The sequence below is a fragment of the Carassius gibelio genome, chromosome A4, assembly GCF_023724105.1.
Source record: "Carassius gibelio isolate Cgi1373 ecotype wild population from Czech Republic chromosome A4, carGib1.2-hapl.c, whole genome shotgun sequence".
NCBI lineage: Eukaryota > Metazoa > Chordata > Actinopteri > Cypriniformes > Cyprinidae > Carassius > Carassius gibelio.
In genome coordinates, this window is record NC_068374.1 from 34,863,966 (window position 1) to 34,879,139 (window position 15,174).

Below are 15,174 nucleotides of genomic sequence, written 5' to 3' on the forward strand. Positions count from 1 at the left end.
AGCACTTGGTGTCAAAGTTAACAAGAAGCACGAAGACATAAGTGCGCAACTAAAACAACAGAGCATCGATCACAAAACATGAAGAAGTGAACCTGATGGAAGAGCAAGTGAGCATGCTCACTAAAACAAAAGGTAATTTGAGAAGCCAACTTTTTGTTAAAATAGCCTACCCCCTGATTTCGCTTCCAACATGGGTGACGCGGTGGATGTTATGCATCGGGTGTGAAGAAAAGAGATGAACGGATCCAGAGAAGTAATCATTCGAGTGAGGGATGAGGGAAAGACGGAACCAGGAAAGAAGGGAAGTGTAGATTTCGGGGTCCTTATGGATACATAAATGGGAGACGTATTTCAGAGAACTAACGGGTGTTTGAACAGATTTTCAATAGATGGAGGACAAATAACGAGGGACTCAGCATTGATTATTTCGTTTAAACTTTAGTCTATAAAGTTTTCGGAAAGTTCATAGTTCAGTATTAAGGAACAGTTTCATGTTTTCGATATTGTCTGAAGTTTAATTTGCTACTTTAAACTGTAGGGGTAAGATTCTGTTAAGAGAAAATGAATTTTCCTTGTTTGCAAAACCCAAAAATCTAATATCAATTTTATTCTTTTTTTTCCTTCAAGAAACACATTCTGATTCTTGCTTGGGAAGTCTCTTTCTGCAGATATCAGTGGGGAGATGGGTTGCCAGGTTTTCGCAACAAAAGCAGACCATTGACTACTAAAAACTAGCCCAAAATTAGCCCAATCGCTTTTCGAGGGGGGTTTCCGGGTAAAAATAAATAAAATAATAAAATAAAAATATTTACATTATTTATTGGATGAACTTTATTTAAGAAAGCCAAAGGGTACAAGAGTTTTTATTAGCGAACTATAATGATTTCTGTACCAAATTCAGCTTTAATTGTGTGAAAAAAAAATTATTATAAAAGTCACCAAAGTATTCCTTTACCAATGGTTATTATGTTAAAAGGATTTTTAACATATCCTACACTTATTCCCCGAATAGTTCATCTTAATTTACAACAAATATGTTTTGATGACAAGAAGTGTACAAATAAGATTATAAGAAACTTTCTTTTGCAGAAAAGCTATCGTGGTCATATATGAAGAGATTATCTCAGGAAATTAGTAAAGGAATTCGAAGCAAATATCTTGTATTTCCCCCTTCCACCCGAATGTAAAGAAATACATTTTAAAATGATGTATGATATTTACCCAGCCGAAGAATTTCTAAGATTAAGATTTAATGTGGAGTCAATACTTGTCAGATTTGTCATAATGATATTGAAACTGTTGAACATTAATCCATTTTGGAATGAGGTGCTTAAATGGATAAATTTTTTTCCCATCTATCAGTTGGGATTTGGTCATATTTAGGGTATATTTGGAGGGGGAAAAGACGCAGACATTATTATAAATATTCTATTTCTCATAGTTAAAATTTTTATTCACAAATGTAAAGTTTTGAAAACTGCACCCTAAATATATTTACAAAAAAGCTACCTTTAAACATTAGACTGATGCCTTAAAAATTATGAGAATGTAAAAAGCCAGGAAATTACTTGTTTTGTTTAATTAATAATACTTTGTTTCAAATATTTCTTAGCCTAGTTTAATTAATCCCCTACAGTGCTTTATTTGAATTATGTATTTATTGTTTTAATACTATTATTATCTTTGTGACATTGTGAAGTTGTACAACTTAAATTATGTTGGCCTGTTTGGTTATTGTTCATGTACAGAATAAAAAAATAAAAAATAAAAAAAAATCTCATCTCTCATCTCTTGCATTTCTTACTACTTTGAGATATTATACTGTATCTCAACATTGTGTTATGGTAATATTTCTCATGTTCTGAATTCAGTTTAACAGTTTACTTCAAATTACAGTTGTCATCTGTAATATCTGAACTGAAACTGAAAGTGTTTTCATGTTGTCAATGATCTGAAAGTGAAGTCTCTTCTGTCTCTAGTGGAGCAGATGGAAACTGCACATCAGTTCCTGTGATTACAACAAGAAACACTCACCACCAGAGGACACCAAACTGGTATTTTATGTGCTGAGATATAGAAATAATGATTTTAATAAAGTTTATTTTCGAATGCTTTTATTATTGGAACTTTATTTGTAAATGCTAAATGTCAATTTTCTTTTTCTTCTTTTTTTTTTTAATAACAGTTCTGAATATAAATTTCTTGACTCGTAAATGCCAAATGTCCACAATTGTGTAAGCTTTGTTTCTGAATTGCATTTTTTTGTTAAATGTAAAAAAAGTAAAACATTTATTGTTCAGAATAATATTTATAATAAAAAAATTGAAATTGGTAGAAATTTCATGCAGACTTAGAGCCTTAACTGGGTAAAAATCTTGAAACTTGGCAGAAAAAAAAGTGATATTTTACCAGTGTTTTTCTGTTTGAATTTCAAAAGATCAGATATTTATTTGTGAGATTTATATGCATTATGCTCAAATCATAAAAACTTTCCTTAACTATACAGAACTTATACAGGCACAATGTCATTCACAAACATCAAAATCTATTAATTGTATCCCAGATTTCTCTTTTTCCCCTCATGTGTTGTCTATTAAAGATGCAGAGAGTTTTTCGAAGGAAGTCTGATGACTCTGGGAGTGGAATTGGAAGCAACACAATCTGTAAGTCATTTAATCAAACAATTAAATAAAACACTTTTCTTCCACACACATCAGACTGAGAGTTCCTCACACCTGCTTTTATATCAGTTTCAGTTTCGTTTTTATCTTGGTTTATCATTTATATAGACTTATTCAATTATTATTATAAAAGATTGTAGGCTATTCCTTTTTCAGAAACATTTTAATGAAGCTAAAGTATATGTCTTAAAAGAAAATTGATTAATACAAATTTAATGAAAAATAAAAGTAAAAATTGTAATAGAAACATATATATTTGTATAGGAAATAAAAGACAATGGGGTATAATAAACTGCACATTAAAATATAAACCATGCAGGACTGGATTACAGGTGATACTGTTGTAAATAATGTTCAGCTTCTTGTAGCAATCGTTTCGCTTCATAAGAATTCAAAGTATCGTCAGAAACCACAGGTTTTCATTTTGTGTTGCCTGTATGTGCTTTTTTTGTGATTTTCAGGGTGACTGTAGCTACTGATTATGTTCTGCTGAAGAATAAAGTGATCTTCAATAACAATACATTTGAACAATGAGGAAAAAACACTTAAAATATATTCTTTAATGTTCCGCAGATGAAAGAAAGTTCTGTAGGTTTGTAATTGTTATTTTTAGATGAAGGATCTCTTAAATTGTTGCTCAGAGATTCAAAGGTTTTGGTTCAGTCTTGTTTTTCAGCATCATCTGCACTGACCAGTGCTTCCTTCTGTCTGTAGCGATGGCTCGTGTTTCCATAAATCACGTCTTCTGATGCCGGTGAGGATGTGTCTGTGATCTTTGCTGTCATGTCTGGTTTTTTGGGCTCTGTCTCAGATGTTGAGGTGTTGTTCTCTGTGTCTGTGTCTCCTGCAGGACAGTGTCGGACCTCAGCGTATTCACTGGTCAGCGAGGACAGGCCCCTGATCTCTCCTGACGGCGGGTCAGTGTTTGTGAAGTAAATGGAGGAATAATGAAGAGATTCAGGTGCACTCGGTGTCTTTGGGAATGAACAACTCACTGTTTGAGTCAGAATGAATCCAGATGTGTCGTCTTCTCTGGTTTCTAAAGGCTTTACTTTCCTTCTTCTGAAAAACATGTTTAAGGATCTTTGAAAAATCTAATCTCATCAGAGCAATGTGTGATCAAGGATTATTATAGTTAACTAAAACTAAAACTAAAACCATTAAAACAATGTTTTGTTATGTTTACGTTTTATTTCAGGAAGTTTCTGAGGAAACAATTTCACTTAGTTAAATGATGTACTAAAAAAACTGAAACTGACATCAAAATGTAGGTAATAATAAAAAAAACTATAGACGTAAACATGCACACACACACACACACACAGAGACAGACGCATACATATATTAAAATTGTAAAGTGATTAAATAAAAATCTTAATAAAACCTCAGTATCTTAGTGATTATAATAATACTGATTTGATAATAAATTTACTAAACAGATCTAAAAAAAACAAAAAATGCACAAAATTATTAAAACTTTTTTCTTTTTTAAAAAAGATTTTATTTTTATACTTAAATTTTAGTTTAATTTTGTTGTGTTTTTGTTATCTTTATTCATTTTTACTTTTATTTTAGTTTAATTAGTATTGCAGTACTTTTTAATTTCAGTTAACATTTATTGGCTTTATAAGTAATTTTATTTGTAAGTTTAAGTACCAATGCAATGACTCACCATCAGAGGGAGCCCTCGCCTGAGTACTGACTGTGTACCGCTCCCTCTGCTTCTACATTCATGTCCTGTTGGACAGTATTTAAAGGGTGGGTGAAATGCTCGTTTTCACTCAATATCCTGTTAATCTTGAGTACCTATAGAGTAGTACTGCATCCTTCATAAATCCAAAAAGTCTTTAGTTTTATTATATTCATAAGAGAAAGATAGTCTGACTCTGTACCGATTTTTCCCGGAAAAACACGACCGGCTGGAGGCGTGACGTGTGGGCGGAGCTAAAGAATCACGAGCGCGAATAGGCTTTTGCGTTGAGAGCGTTTGGAAGTTGTGACATTACCGTGACGGAAAACCCATCATCCAAAACAAACCATGGCTTACAGTCAGATTCAGCCGTTTATTTATGATCCAGAATCAGATCCAGAGGCTGAAACTGAACGAGAGCAGCAGCAGCAACGACTCGCTCCGAGCGGGTCTCGAACCCGGGTCTCCGATGGGAGGGGACGCACTAACAAGAAGGCAGAGATATTTGAAGCAGTTTTACTCACCCCCTGCGGTTCCAACACACGATCGTGACCCTTTTTCGTTGGGATTGCATCATCCTTAAGAAATAAACGATACGCAAATCCTTCGTCAAACTGGGCCTTGTGAACAAGCATCTTCGAAATGCAGGGAACAAACAAAAACACTTGCACAACTCCGTTGATGCTCTGTAAAAATAAACTCCATCCACTGGTCCCTTAATGCTGTTTTTTTTTTTGGTAATCTGTGCAGGGTTGTCTTGCCTGGCAACCAAAAACACACTTTTGTGACTTTTCGCGACGCTCTCGCTCTGATCAGTGAAGTCTGTTGTGCTCTCAGTGCTCTGCTATACGGGAGCGCGCTCTTCCGGCAGAGGTGTCTCAGGACCCATATAAGGAAATTCCGCTCCATCTAACGTCACACAGAGCCATACTCGAAAAAAACTTTCAGAAACTTGTGACAAACCGGAAGGAGTATTTTGGGAACAAAAATACTCCTTCAAACGTGCAACTTAATTTTTGAAACTTTGTCCATGTTTAGCATGGGACTCCAACTCTTTAACAGTGTAAAAAACTCAGTATGAATGAAATAGCATCCCCCCCCCCCCTTTAACACGAGTCTGTGTGTTTGCTCGTTGCGAAGTATTGCCAATTTAACTGCCTTGCCAAGCATTCTCCATTGTTATTTTGCCTGCCTGTTCTGTGTATGATTCTGCCTGACTTCTCGTTCACTTTTGTTGGATTGTCCCAACCTGATTGGACTGATTATTGTGTTTGGACTTTTCACCTGCCTACACGTCTCTGCCTTGTGGATTCCCCTTTTGTATGTTGAAAGATTAGACTGCTATCACGGTACTGACTCTCTGCCTGGTTTAACGATTCTGTCTTTGATATCTTTTCCTAATAAACTTCTGCAAATGGATTCTAATGCTGCCTCAGCCTCAATGCTACAGAATACTTTGCCTCAACTGAATCCAGCTGTAGTTTCAAACCTGCAAGCAGCATTCGCCTATCACAGTTTAAACTTTTGAAATCATTTATAATAGTTGAAAATATATGTGTATATATATCTCTCATCATATATTACACCAGTTTTGCGATTATTATGTTTTCTTCTTTTGTTCCCACCGTTCATAGCAGAGCATCACGAAGCATGCGATCATCATCACTGAGGCTCCGACAGCAGCTCCGAGCAGCACCGACGGATGATGGAAACCTACAAAACAGTGTTTTGTTGCTCAGAGGTTGGTCTTTCATAGTTCAGGGGGTTTCAGATGTGAAACTGACATTATTACTTACTGAACTTTTTAAAAGTGTCATTAATAATTTATTATGTGCAAATAGTTTTTTTGTACAATCAAGCTACTTCTTTTTCATATGGATAAAGATATAATTTGTGTTCTTTCTTATTGATCAGTTGTTGTTGTGTTTCTCACGTGTGTCTTGTGGCAATGGGACGAACTGAAACTGTTGGCTGGCGCTGGCGCTGCCGTATTTGTTTGTGCTGAAGCACTGCAGGACGTCCGTGTCTGTGAGGGACTGATGGATGTTCAGGACGCTCTTCACTCCTGTGCTTCCTAACGTCTCCTCACTGATGGAGGTTTCTGTAGAGTTAGTGATCACACGTCCAGACAGACGCCACTCTAGTGTAGGACAGGGATTCCCATGAGCCTCACACACACACTCCGTTACACTGCTTCGACTGCAAGAGATGGAGATATTGGGTGCAACTGAAAGAGAAAATATAATCGTTATGATACAGAAGATCTTGATGGTCTCTATGGTGTAAAAAATGTTCAGAATTTGAATGATAAAACAAAATACCATGTTAAAAACGTTAATAGCAAGATACTGTAGAAATCTAACATGATATATAAAGTATTTACATGTGTATTTACACTTCTGTAATGATAAAGCTGCTATTTCACAATCAGAAAGAGCTTTATTGCCAAGTATGCTTGCGCATACAATATTTTTTTTTTAGTAACATAACCTTCCAGTACACAAAAACAACAACACACAGACTAAAAAAAGGTGTATGCTGTATAAATAGACAGATATTGCAAAATAAATCGTAAAATAAATATATTGTATGTACAGTTGTGCTATAGATGATAATGGAATAGAATAGAGTGAGATGCAGGGATGTACTAGGATGGAGATGGTAACAATTAAATAAAGGATATTGCACATTTTTAATTGCATAAATGGGGAACATTTAACTGTTCATGAGGTAGATTGCCTGGGGGAAGAAACTGTTCTTGTGCCTGGCTGTCTTGGTATTTGCAGCTCTGAAGTGCTGGCCAGATGACAAAAGTTCAAATTGTCAATTGTCAGGGAATAACATGGATGTGAGGGACCCAGAGTGGTTTTCTGAGGCCTTTACCTCACTCTGGATGTATACAGTTCTTGAAAGGTGCTCAGAGGAGCCCCAATAATCCTTTCAGCAGTCCGAACCATTCTCTGTAGTCTTCTGATGTCTGATTTTGTAGCTGAACCAAATCAGACAATTACTGAAGTGCATAGGACAGATTCAATGACAGCTGAGTAGAATTGTTTCAGCTGGTTAAACATCATCAGCTGGTGAAGGAAGTACATTCTTTGTTGGGCCTTTTTAACAATGAGATCAATGTGATTGTCCCACTTCAGGTCCTAAAGGATGTTGGTTCCGAGGAATCTGAATGACTGCCGCCACAGTTTTGTTTATGATGGTGAGTGGGGGGAGTGCAGGGGTGTTTCTCCTGAAGTCCTATATCATCTAGTCCTCCACTGTTTTGAGCATGTTCAGCTTCAGGTTGTTAAGACTGCACTAGACAGCCAGCTGCCAGCCAGCTGCCACTGTAGTGTCGTCTGCAAACTTCAGTAGCTTGACAGAGGGGTCTTTAGATTTGCAGCCATTGGTGTACAGGGAGAAGAGCAGAGGGGAGAGAACACATCCCTGAGGGGCACCAGTATTGGTGAAGCGGCTGTTGGACATTAATTTGCTCAGTCTCACTAGCTGTTGCCTATCTGTTAGAAAGCTTGTGATCCACTGACAGAGTTAGGAACAGAGAGCTAGGTCTGTTTGGTCTGGAAGGCTGTTGGGATAATGGTGTTGAGAGCGGAACTAAAGTCCACAAACAGGATCCTCACATAAGTCCCTGTTTTGTCGAGATGTTGCAGGGTGAAGTGCAGTTCCATGTTTATTTCCTCATCCACGGACCTGTTTGATCGTTAAGCAAACTGCAGGGGGTCCAGTAAGGATCTAGTGATGTCCTTCAGATAAGCTAGAAACAGTTTTTTAAATGACTTCATGACGACAGACATTAGAGCCACAGGTCTGTAGTCATTAAGTCCTGTTATCTTGGGTTTCAATGGAACAGGGATGATGGTGGAGCGTTTGAAGCAGGAAGGGACTTCACTCAACTCCAGTGATCTGTTGAAGATCTGTAAAAAGATGGGGGTCAGTTGGTCAGCACAGGTTTTCAGACAGGCTGGTGTAACACCACCTGGGCCTGGTGCTTTTCTTCTTTTGTTCTTCCTGAAGATTTGGCGAACATCATCGTCACTGATTTGAAGAGCAGGAGGTGGGGAGAGGAGGATGGCAGGAGGTGTTAACGACTATGTAGAGAGATGGTCAGAATGCATGTGGGTGGTTTCAAATCTACAATAAAACTCATTCAGGTCATTAGCAAGTTGTTGATTTGCCTCAGTGCAGGGGGAATGGTGTCTTGTAGTTTTTGATGGCTCTCAGACCTTTCCACACTGAAGTTGAGTCATTGGAAGTGAACTTATATTCCAACTTTTTAGCGTAGGTCCTTTTAGCCATTCTAATCTCTTTATTCAGTGTATTCCTGGCCTGATTGTGCAAGACCCTGTCCCCCTTTCTGTAGGCATCCACTTTTGCCTGACGAAGATGTCTGAGTTTTGCTGTAAACCATGGTTTATCATCATTGAATGTTAAATAAGTCCTGGTAGGAATGCATATATACTCAGAGAAACTAATATATGATGTTACAGTCTCTGTAAATGTGTCCAGATCGGTGGTGGTAGCCGCTTCAAAAACACTCTAATCAGTCAATAAAGGTCAATAAAAGCCTTTTAAAGCCCACTCTGTTCCACTGGTCCATCTCTTTACAGTCTTTATTACAGGTACAGCAGATTAAATGTTTTGCCTCTAGGTTGGTATAGGATGAACCAGGCAGTGATCAGACAGCCCCAAAGCTGCTGGTGGAGCAGAGTGATACGCATCTTTTATTGCTGAGTAATAGTGATCTAATATATTACCGTCTCTGGTGGGACATTATTTAGTATTTTGGCAGTTCATGGGAGAGATTGGCTTAGTACAATATAATCATTTAAAATATTTAGGATTCCTTATCAATGAGATACTAAAATAGTTTTTATTAATATTATGAATCAATTCCCTTTTAATACTTTATTCATACTGCATCGCTAAGATGCTGTCAGGAAAACTCCTTTTCTCCGATTACTGAAGCCTTTTTAAACCAATGGCAGATTGCCTTTGCCTGCAAGCTGAATCAGCCTCCGCTCTGCAGCAGCAAGATCAGCTCGTTCTCTCATGGTCTCTGCTCAACACTTGCAGCTCGCCGCCCACAGCTCGATGCTCTCAAGCAGCACTGATTACCCTGCCGATTCACAGCACCAGATCAGGTTACCACTTTCAAGCTGCTCTCTCCCGCATTGCTCTCATGGCAACTACTGAAAGAGCAAGTTTCTGAGCAAAATCCCTGATGAGAAGCCTGTGAGGAAAAGCAGCTGGCAAGAGGATTACAGCACTCAAATACGAGTGAACTCATGTCAGCTCAAGTCACACATACCTCACTCTCTCCACAAAGAGAGGTTTCCCTTCTTGTTCTCCCGCCTAGACCAATGCCCCTCTGCCATCGCAAGTAACGGTCTTGTTTGGGGGATCAAATGACAAGCCGCCTGATGACAGAATGTTCCTAGCGGCTTCAGATGCTGAGGATTGGTCATAGGCTTCTTTGCTGAAGTGGCAGGGTTGGTACGGACAACGAGCAAATCTATGTCCTAACAAAAGTTGAATATTTCTGCCGATATTCAACCCCTGTCACTTAAATCCTCTCTGCTGTTAGCTTTAGCATCGGTTAAGCAAGTTGGAGATTTACAGGTGCTCTCTGTGAGCACCCCCTGCCTTGAATTCAGGTCTAAAGACTTAAGGTTGTCCTGAAACCTAGGCATGGTTATGTACCTAAGGTACTCTGTACTCCATTCAGAGCACAAGTAATCACAATCACTGCTCTCTCACTTTAAGGAGGACCAGGAGCTATATCTGCTCTGTTCTGTCAGGGCGATTAAAAAAACTACATTGAACACTCCACCTACTTTAGGCAGTCAGAGCAACTCTTTGTATGCTTTGGTGGCTGCACCAAGGGGATTTAGGTCACATCCAATTCTTGTGGCCACAACTTCTTATGTTGAGGTAACAACATATTTTTCTCATGGCCATGAGTTTAATGCCTAAACAAACCTGCATGACCATAGCAACCTGAAATTATCAGAGATTGATTCATTAATATTTTATTTTGAATTAAGAAATTATTATATTATTTATTATATAAATTATTAAATTATTATATTAACCATAAGCCTTAGCTACCGGGCTGTATTTATGTTATGGTCAGCATTCAAATGAAGCTTATCATAAATAAATAAATGTTACATAAATTGCATAATATAAAATTATATAATAATTTTTACCAAAGTCCTTTTAGAAATTGTCTCTGTTTTTACCCACTGTAGTCTTGTAAGTCCATTAACTGATTGCGTTTTTTCCCATAATATTTGTATATTAGATTATTATTATTATTATTATTATTATTATCCTATTATTTGTATCCTATTATTATTATTTCCATCTCTTTACTTTACATTCTGAATATTTTTTTTAAATAATAGCCTAGGCAATTGTAAATGCTTGACTTGTCAGTTAAGCTTTGATTATGCTGACTGGAATTTTTGCTGGAATGCATTTTAAATTTAACATATATTCCTCAACAAAACACTATAGTATTTATAATTATGTTCTGTTAAAGGTCCCATTTTATGCACTTTTTTGAAGCTTTGATTGTTTACAATGTGCAATATAACATGTGTTCATTTTTGCGTGTAAAAAAAACAGTATTTTTCACACAATTCACCTATCTGTATACCACTTTTTTCACTGTCATAAAAACGGGCTGATGACTTCCTTGTTCTATGAAGCCTCTCTTTCAGAAATTTGTAACGGGTTCTGATTGGGCCAGCGGTTCCTGTGTTGTGATTCGATGTGCTGGAGATGTACTTATTATCACAGGAGCGTTTTTACTGACGAGATACGCATGAAAATCGCATTAGTTTTTTTGCACAGCCCTAACATCTAGTTAACAAAGCTAAACAGCATTGCCCTTTGTGTAGTAAGTTACAGAAACTGTTAAACGCACCAACTTAAATAATAAAATACACTTATCGGTTGTGGTCCATAAACAACGCCTTCTCCAGACAAAGAGGGAACTGCTCCATCTTTCAAGAATAATCTTTGTGCGAATCCGGCATTAAACTGATTGAGACTGAGAAAGTTGTCCTCAGCAAAATGAGCTGCACATTGTTTTACATGTGGATTATTATTTTCGGGAACCGAGTTAAACATAAATTGTAACCATTAATCTCCAAGTACAGCGTCCCTGGGAAGCCCAAACAAAGATGATTGGACTCAGAGATGAAAATAACAGCGTTTCAATGACATGGCGACAAACACAAACAGCTCTTCCTTCTTCTCCGTCGGAGCGCAACAAGACCACGCCCCCTTTTTGTGAATTCATGTGGGCGGTGGTTAGTCAAAAAAACTGTTTTAGTGACGTCATTACTACAGGAACTAGAGGGATGTAGTCCAAACGGGTCGTTTTTTGTAGGCGAATTCTGTTAAATCAAATATCTCCCTTGGCATTGAACTTTGAGCTTTAGAATTTTACAGGTATTATTTATACTCTAACAACAACATTACACACTAACTAAAGTTTAAAACATGGGATCACGAAGAAGGGGACCTTTAATTAGCCAAAATAAAATGTAATGTATGTTAAATTTAAAATGCATTATGGTTAATAAAATAATTTAATAATTAAATATTTTCTAGTATAGTAATACATTTCTTAATTCAAGATCAAATGCATGACATATTATAACGTTCCCGCGAGTTATTATTTCATGGCCACGACAAAACTAAGTGAACCGACCATGTCATCTTGCAGACACCGTATTAATGTGCAGCATCTAATGTACCCCAGAGTTTGATCACTGCACTGGCTTCATAGAAGAGCTGCTGACAGTTTCTTCTAATTTCACTGGTTTAAGTGCAGGATCATAAAATATTTCATTCGAAACTGTAGCATAACTTTAAAATGTTTCTCTGTAACAAAATCATTAACAAAAGGGGAACCAAATCTCTCTCGGTCTTTTCAGATGAATTTTCTGTAAATGAAGATGTTTGTCACAGTGCTACACCCATTTCACAGCTTTTCTTTTTTCATGGTAAAGTTGCAACTTTTTCATGTCAATTTACGTTTTTTTCGCTCTAAACAGTGCACATTGCATTCAGTGCTGTCCAGAGCATTGTTATGTTTTTGCTGCAGTTAACAGTAGTAATTGCACTATATTCACTGTATTTATGTTATCAAGGATCAGATAAAGTTTATTAGATTAAATTAATTTACGGTCTGTGTTTTTACTTACACTGAACATCCAGCTGAATTGTAGCATTGCAGAGGCCATGCTGGTTTTGAGCTTCACAGCCATACCATGCTCCGTGTGTAGGGTTTGTCACAATGTAGGTGTGATTATATCCAGTCTGGAGGAGCTCAAACTGAGACCCTGTCTCTCTGTACCAGGTGTAGTTCACTGCTGGGTTTGCATCACTGCTGCAGATCAGAGTCACTGGATTGCCCCTCATCACTGAGCTGGAGGGAAATGCTGACAATGATGTGTTTTTTGGAGCATCTGAAAAGAAAAAAGGTGCAATGTATAGGTGTATCTAAAAAAAATTATAATATCATAGAAAATATCTTTATTTTTGTAATTTAAATAAAAAAGTAAATTTTGTATTCTAGATTCAATGCACACAAACTGAAATATTTCAAGAGTTTTATTGTTTTAATTCTGATGGTTATGACTTATAGCTTAGGAAAAATAAAAATTCAGTATCTCAAAAAAATAGAATATTCCATTTTGAGCTCGATTAGTTTGATTAATTTGGAGGATAAATACAGGGTACCTTTTGGGCTAGTTCAGAACATGCAACCACAATCATGGGAAAGACTACTGACTTGACAGTTGTACAGAAGATGATCATCAACACCCTCCACAAGGAGGGTAAGCCACAGGAGGTCATTGCTGAAAGCGCTGGCTGTACAGAGTGCTGTATCAAAATATATTCATAGAAAGTTGACTGGAAGGAAAAGTGTGGTAGGAAAAGGGGCACAAGCAACAGGGATGACCACAGCCTTGTGAAGATTGTCAGGAAAACCAGATTCAATAACTTGGGAGAGCTTCACAAGGAGTGGACTGAAGCCGGAGTCGGTGCATGAAGAGTCACCACACTCAGACATCTTCAGGAAAAGAGCTACAGCTGTCACATTCCTAGAACCAAGAAACTCCTGAACCAGAAAAAAACATTAGAAGCATTTCACCTGGGGAAAGGAGAAAAAGAACTGGACTGTTGCTCAGTGGTCCAAAGTTTTCTTTTTCAGATGAAAGTAAATTTATCATTTCGTCTGGAGTCTGGAGGACGACTGGAGAGGCACAGATTCCAAAGTCAGTGATGATTTGGGGAGCTGTGACGTCTGCTGGGGTTGGTCCATTGTGTTTCATCAAGCCCAAAGTTAATCTACCAGGAGATTTTGGAGCACTTTATGTTTCCATCTGCTGACATAAACACAACTCCCAAGTGGTTTGATGACCGTGATATTACTGTGCTTGATTGGCCAGCCAACTCACCTGACCTGAACCTCACAGAGAAACTATGGGGTATTATGAAGAGGAAGAGAAGTAACATCTGACAAACAATACAGAGGAGCTGAAGGCTGCTATCAAAGCAACCTGGGCTTCAATAACACCTCAGCAGTGCCACAAACTGATCACCTCCATGCCACGCCGCACTGAAGCAGTAATTAGTGCAAAAGGAGAACCAACCAAGTTTTGAGTGCATAATTAAACCTGCTTTGGAGATCTTGAAGATTTCTGTTTTGTAAATCTTTTTTTGATTGAACTTTGAGAAAATATTCAAATTTTTTGAGATACTGAATGTTACATTTTTCTAAGCTGTAAGTTATAGCCATCAGAGTTGAAACAGAAAACTCTTGAAATATTTCAGTTTGTGGGCAATGAAACTAGAATATAAGAAAGTATGCTTTTATGAATTACAAAAAATATATAAAGAACTTTTCCATGATATTCAAATATTTTGAGATGCACCTATATAATGTGTGATTTAACATTTCAAGAGTTGAAAGACTGCATGTTTAAACCTCTCTATTTTAGACTTACACTAGACGTCCAGCAGATCACCATGTACTTTCACTGGATGGCCATCCGATTAAAAACTACTCACACTGGATGTCAAGGTATTTAGTATTATGACTTTTTTTTTTTTTTATAATAGTAAAGCCATGTCCTCAGTGGCTCTGATGTCGGGAGAAAATAAAGACTCTTATGTTTAATTTATACATTCAGCTGCAAAAAAACCTGCATTGCTTGAGAGATATTGCTTTCTCTACAGCTAAGATTTTTGTTCTCTGCATTAATAAAAATAGAAAAAGGGAAAAAAAGCTCTAGCAATGATTTGTATGCAATACGTCGTGCCTTGTGTTACTAAATAAATAAATAATATTTGACCTTCGATCGTCTCAGTAAAGATGAGCCTTCAGGAGACAGAGACACGGAGCGGCATCATCTTCCTCTTCCGCTTGTCCTTCAAGGCAGCTTGAAGAAAGCTTGTGTTACTGAAGTAACCAATAACATCAATACAAGTTTTTCATGTTAAAGTGTGCTACAGTTTGTTGCGGGTTATTATTGTCATTCAGTAACACAAGCTTACTTCAGGCTGCCTTGAAGGACAAGAGCTCATCTTTACAGACTGAGATGATCGAAGGTCAAATATTACATACATATTTAGTAATACAAATCACAATCACGAGAGCATTCCAATATGCGCGCCACTGGGTGGCGTCTGTACTTCCCGGTCAGAGAGCACCTGTCCATCAAAAGCTCACTATCCAATCAGAATAGATCACTGTTAAGCCCGCCCCCATGA

General features: G+C 37.4%; 1 protein-coding gene and 1 long non-coding RNA gene across 5 annotated transcripts in view; one reads left to right on the forward strand and one right to left on the reverse strand.

Moving 5' to 3' along the window:
* LOC127979167 (hemicentin-2) overlaps positions 1 to 15,174 on the reverse strand; it is a 106,744-nt gene that overhangs the window by 24,959 nt on the left and 66,611 nt on the right. The window contains exons 16-17 of the mRNA XM_052584388.1: positions 12,600 to 12,863; positions 6,305 to 6,598 (exon numbers count right to left, since the gene is read on the reverse strand). Coding sequence (XP_052440348.1) covers positions 6,305 to 6,598; positions 12,600 to 12,863 — 558 coding nt within the window. The remainder of the gene's footprint in view (positions 1 to 6,304; positions 6,599 to 12,599; positions 12,864 to 15,174) is intronic.
* Positions 1 to 15,174, forward strand: part of LOC127979221 (uncharacterized) — an 84,773-nt gene that overhangs the window by 23,578 nt on the left and 46,021 nt on the right. For 2 of the 4 annotated variants that reach the window (XR_008158750.1, XR_008158752.1), the window contains exon 2: positions 1,980 to 2,054. The exons of 1 other annotated variant lie outside the window; for it this stretch is intronic. This is a non-coding gene — a long non-coding RNA (uncharacterized LOC127979221). Of the gene's footprint in view, positions 1 to 1,979; positions 2,055 to 2,349; positions 3,274 to 15,174 lie in introns of those variants that run through there. One more of the 4 variants, XR_008158749.1, reaches the window with a different exon arrangement.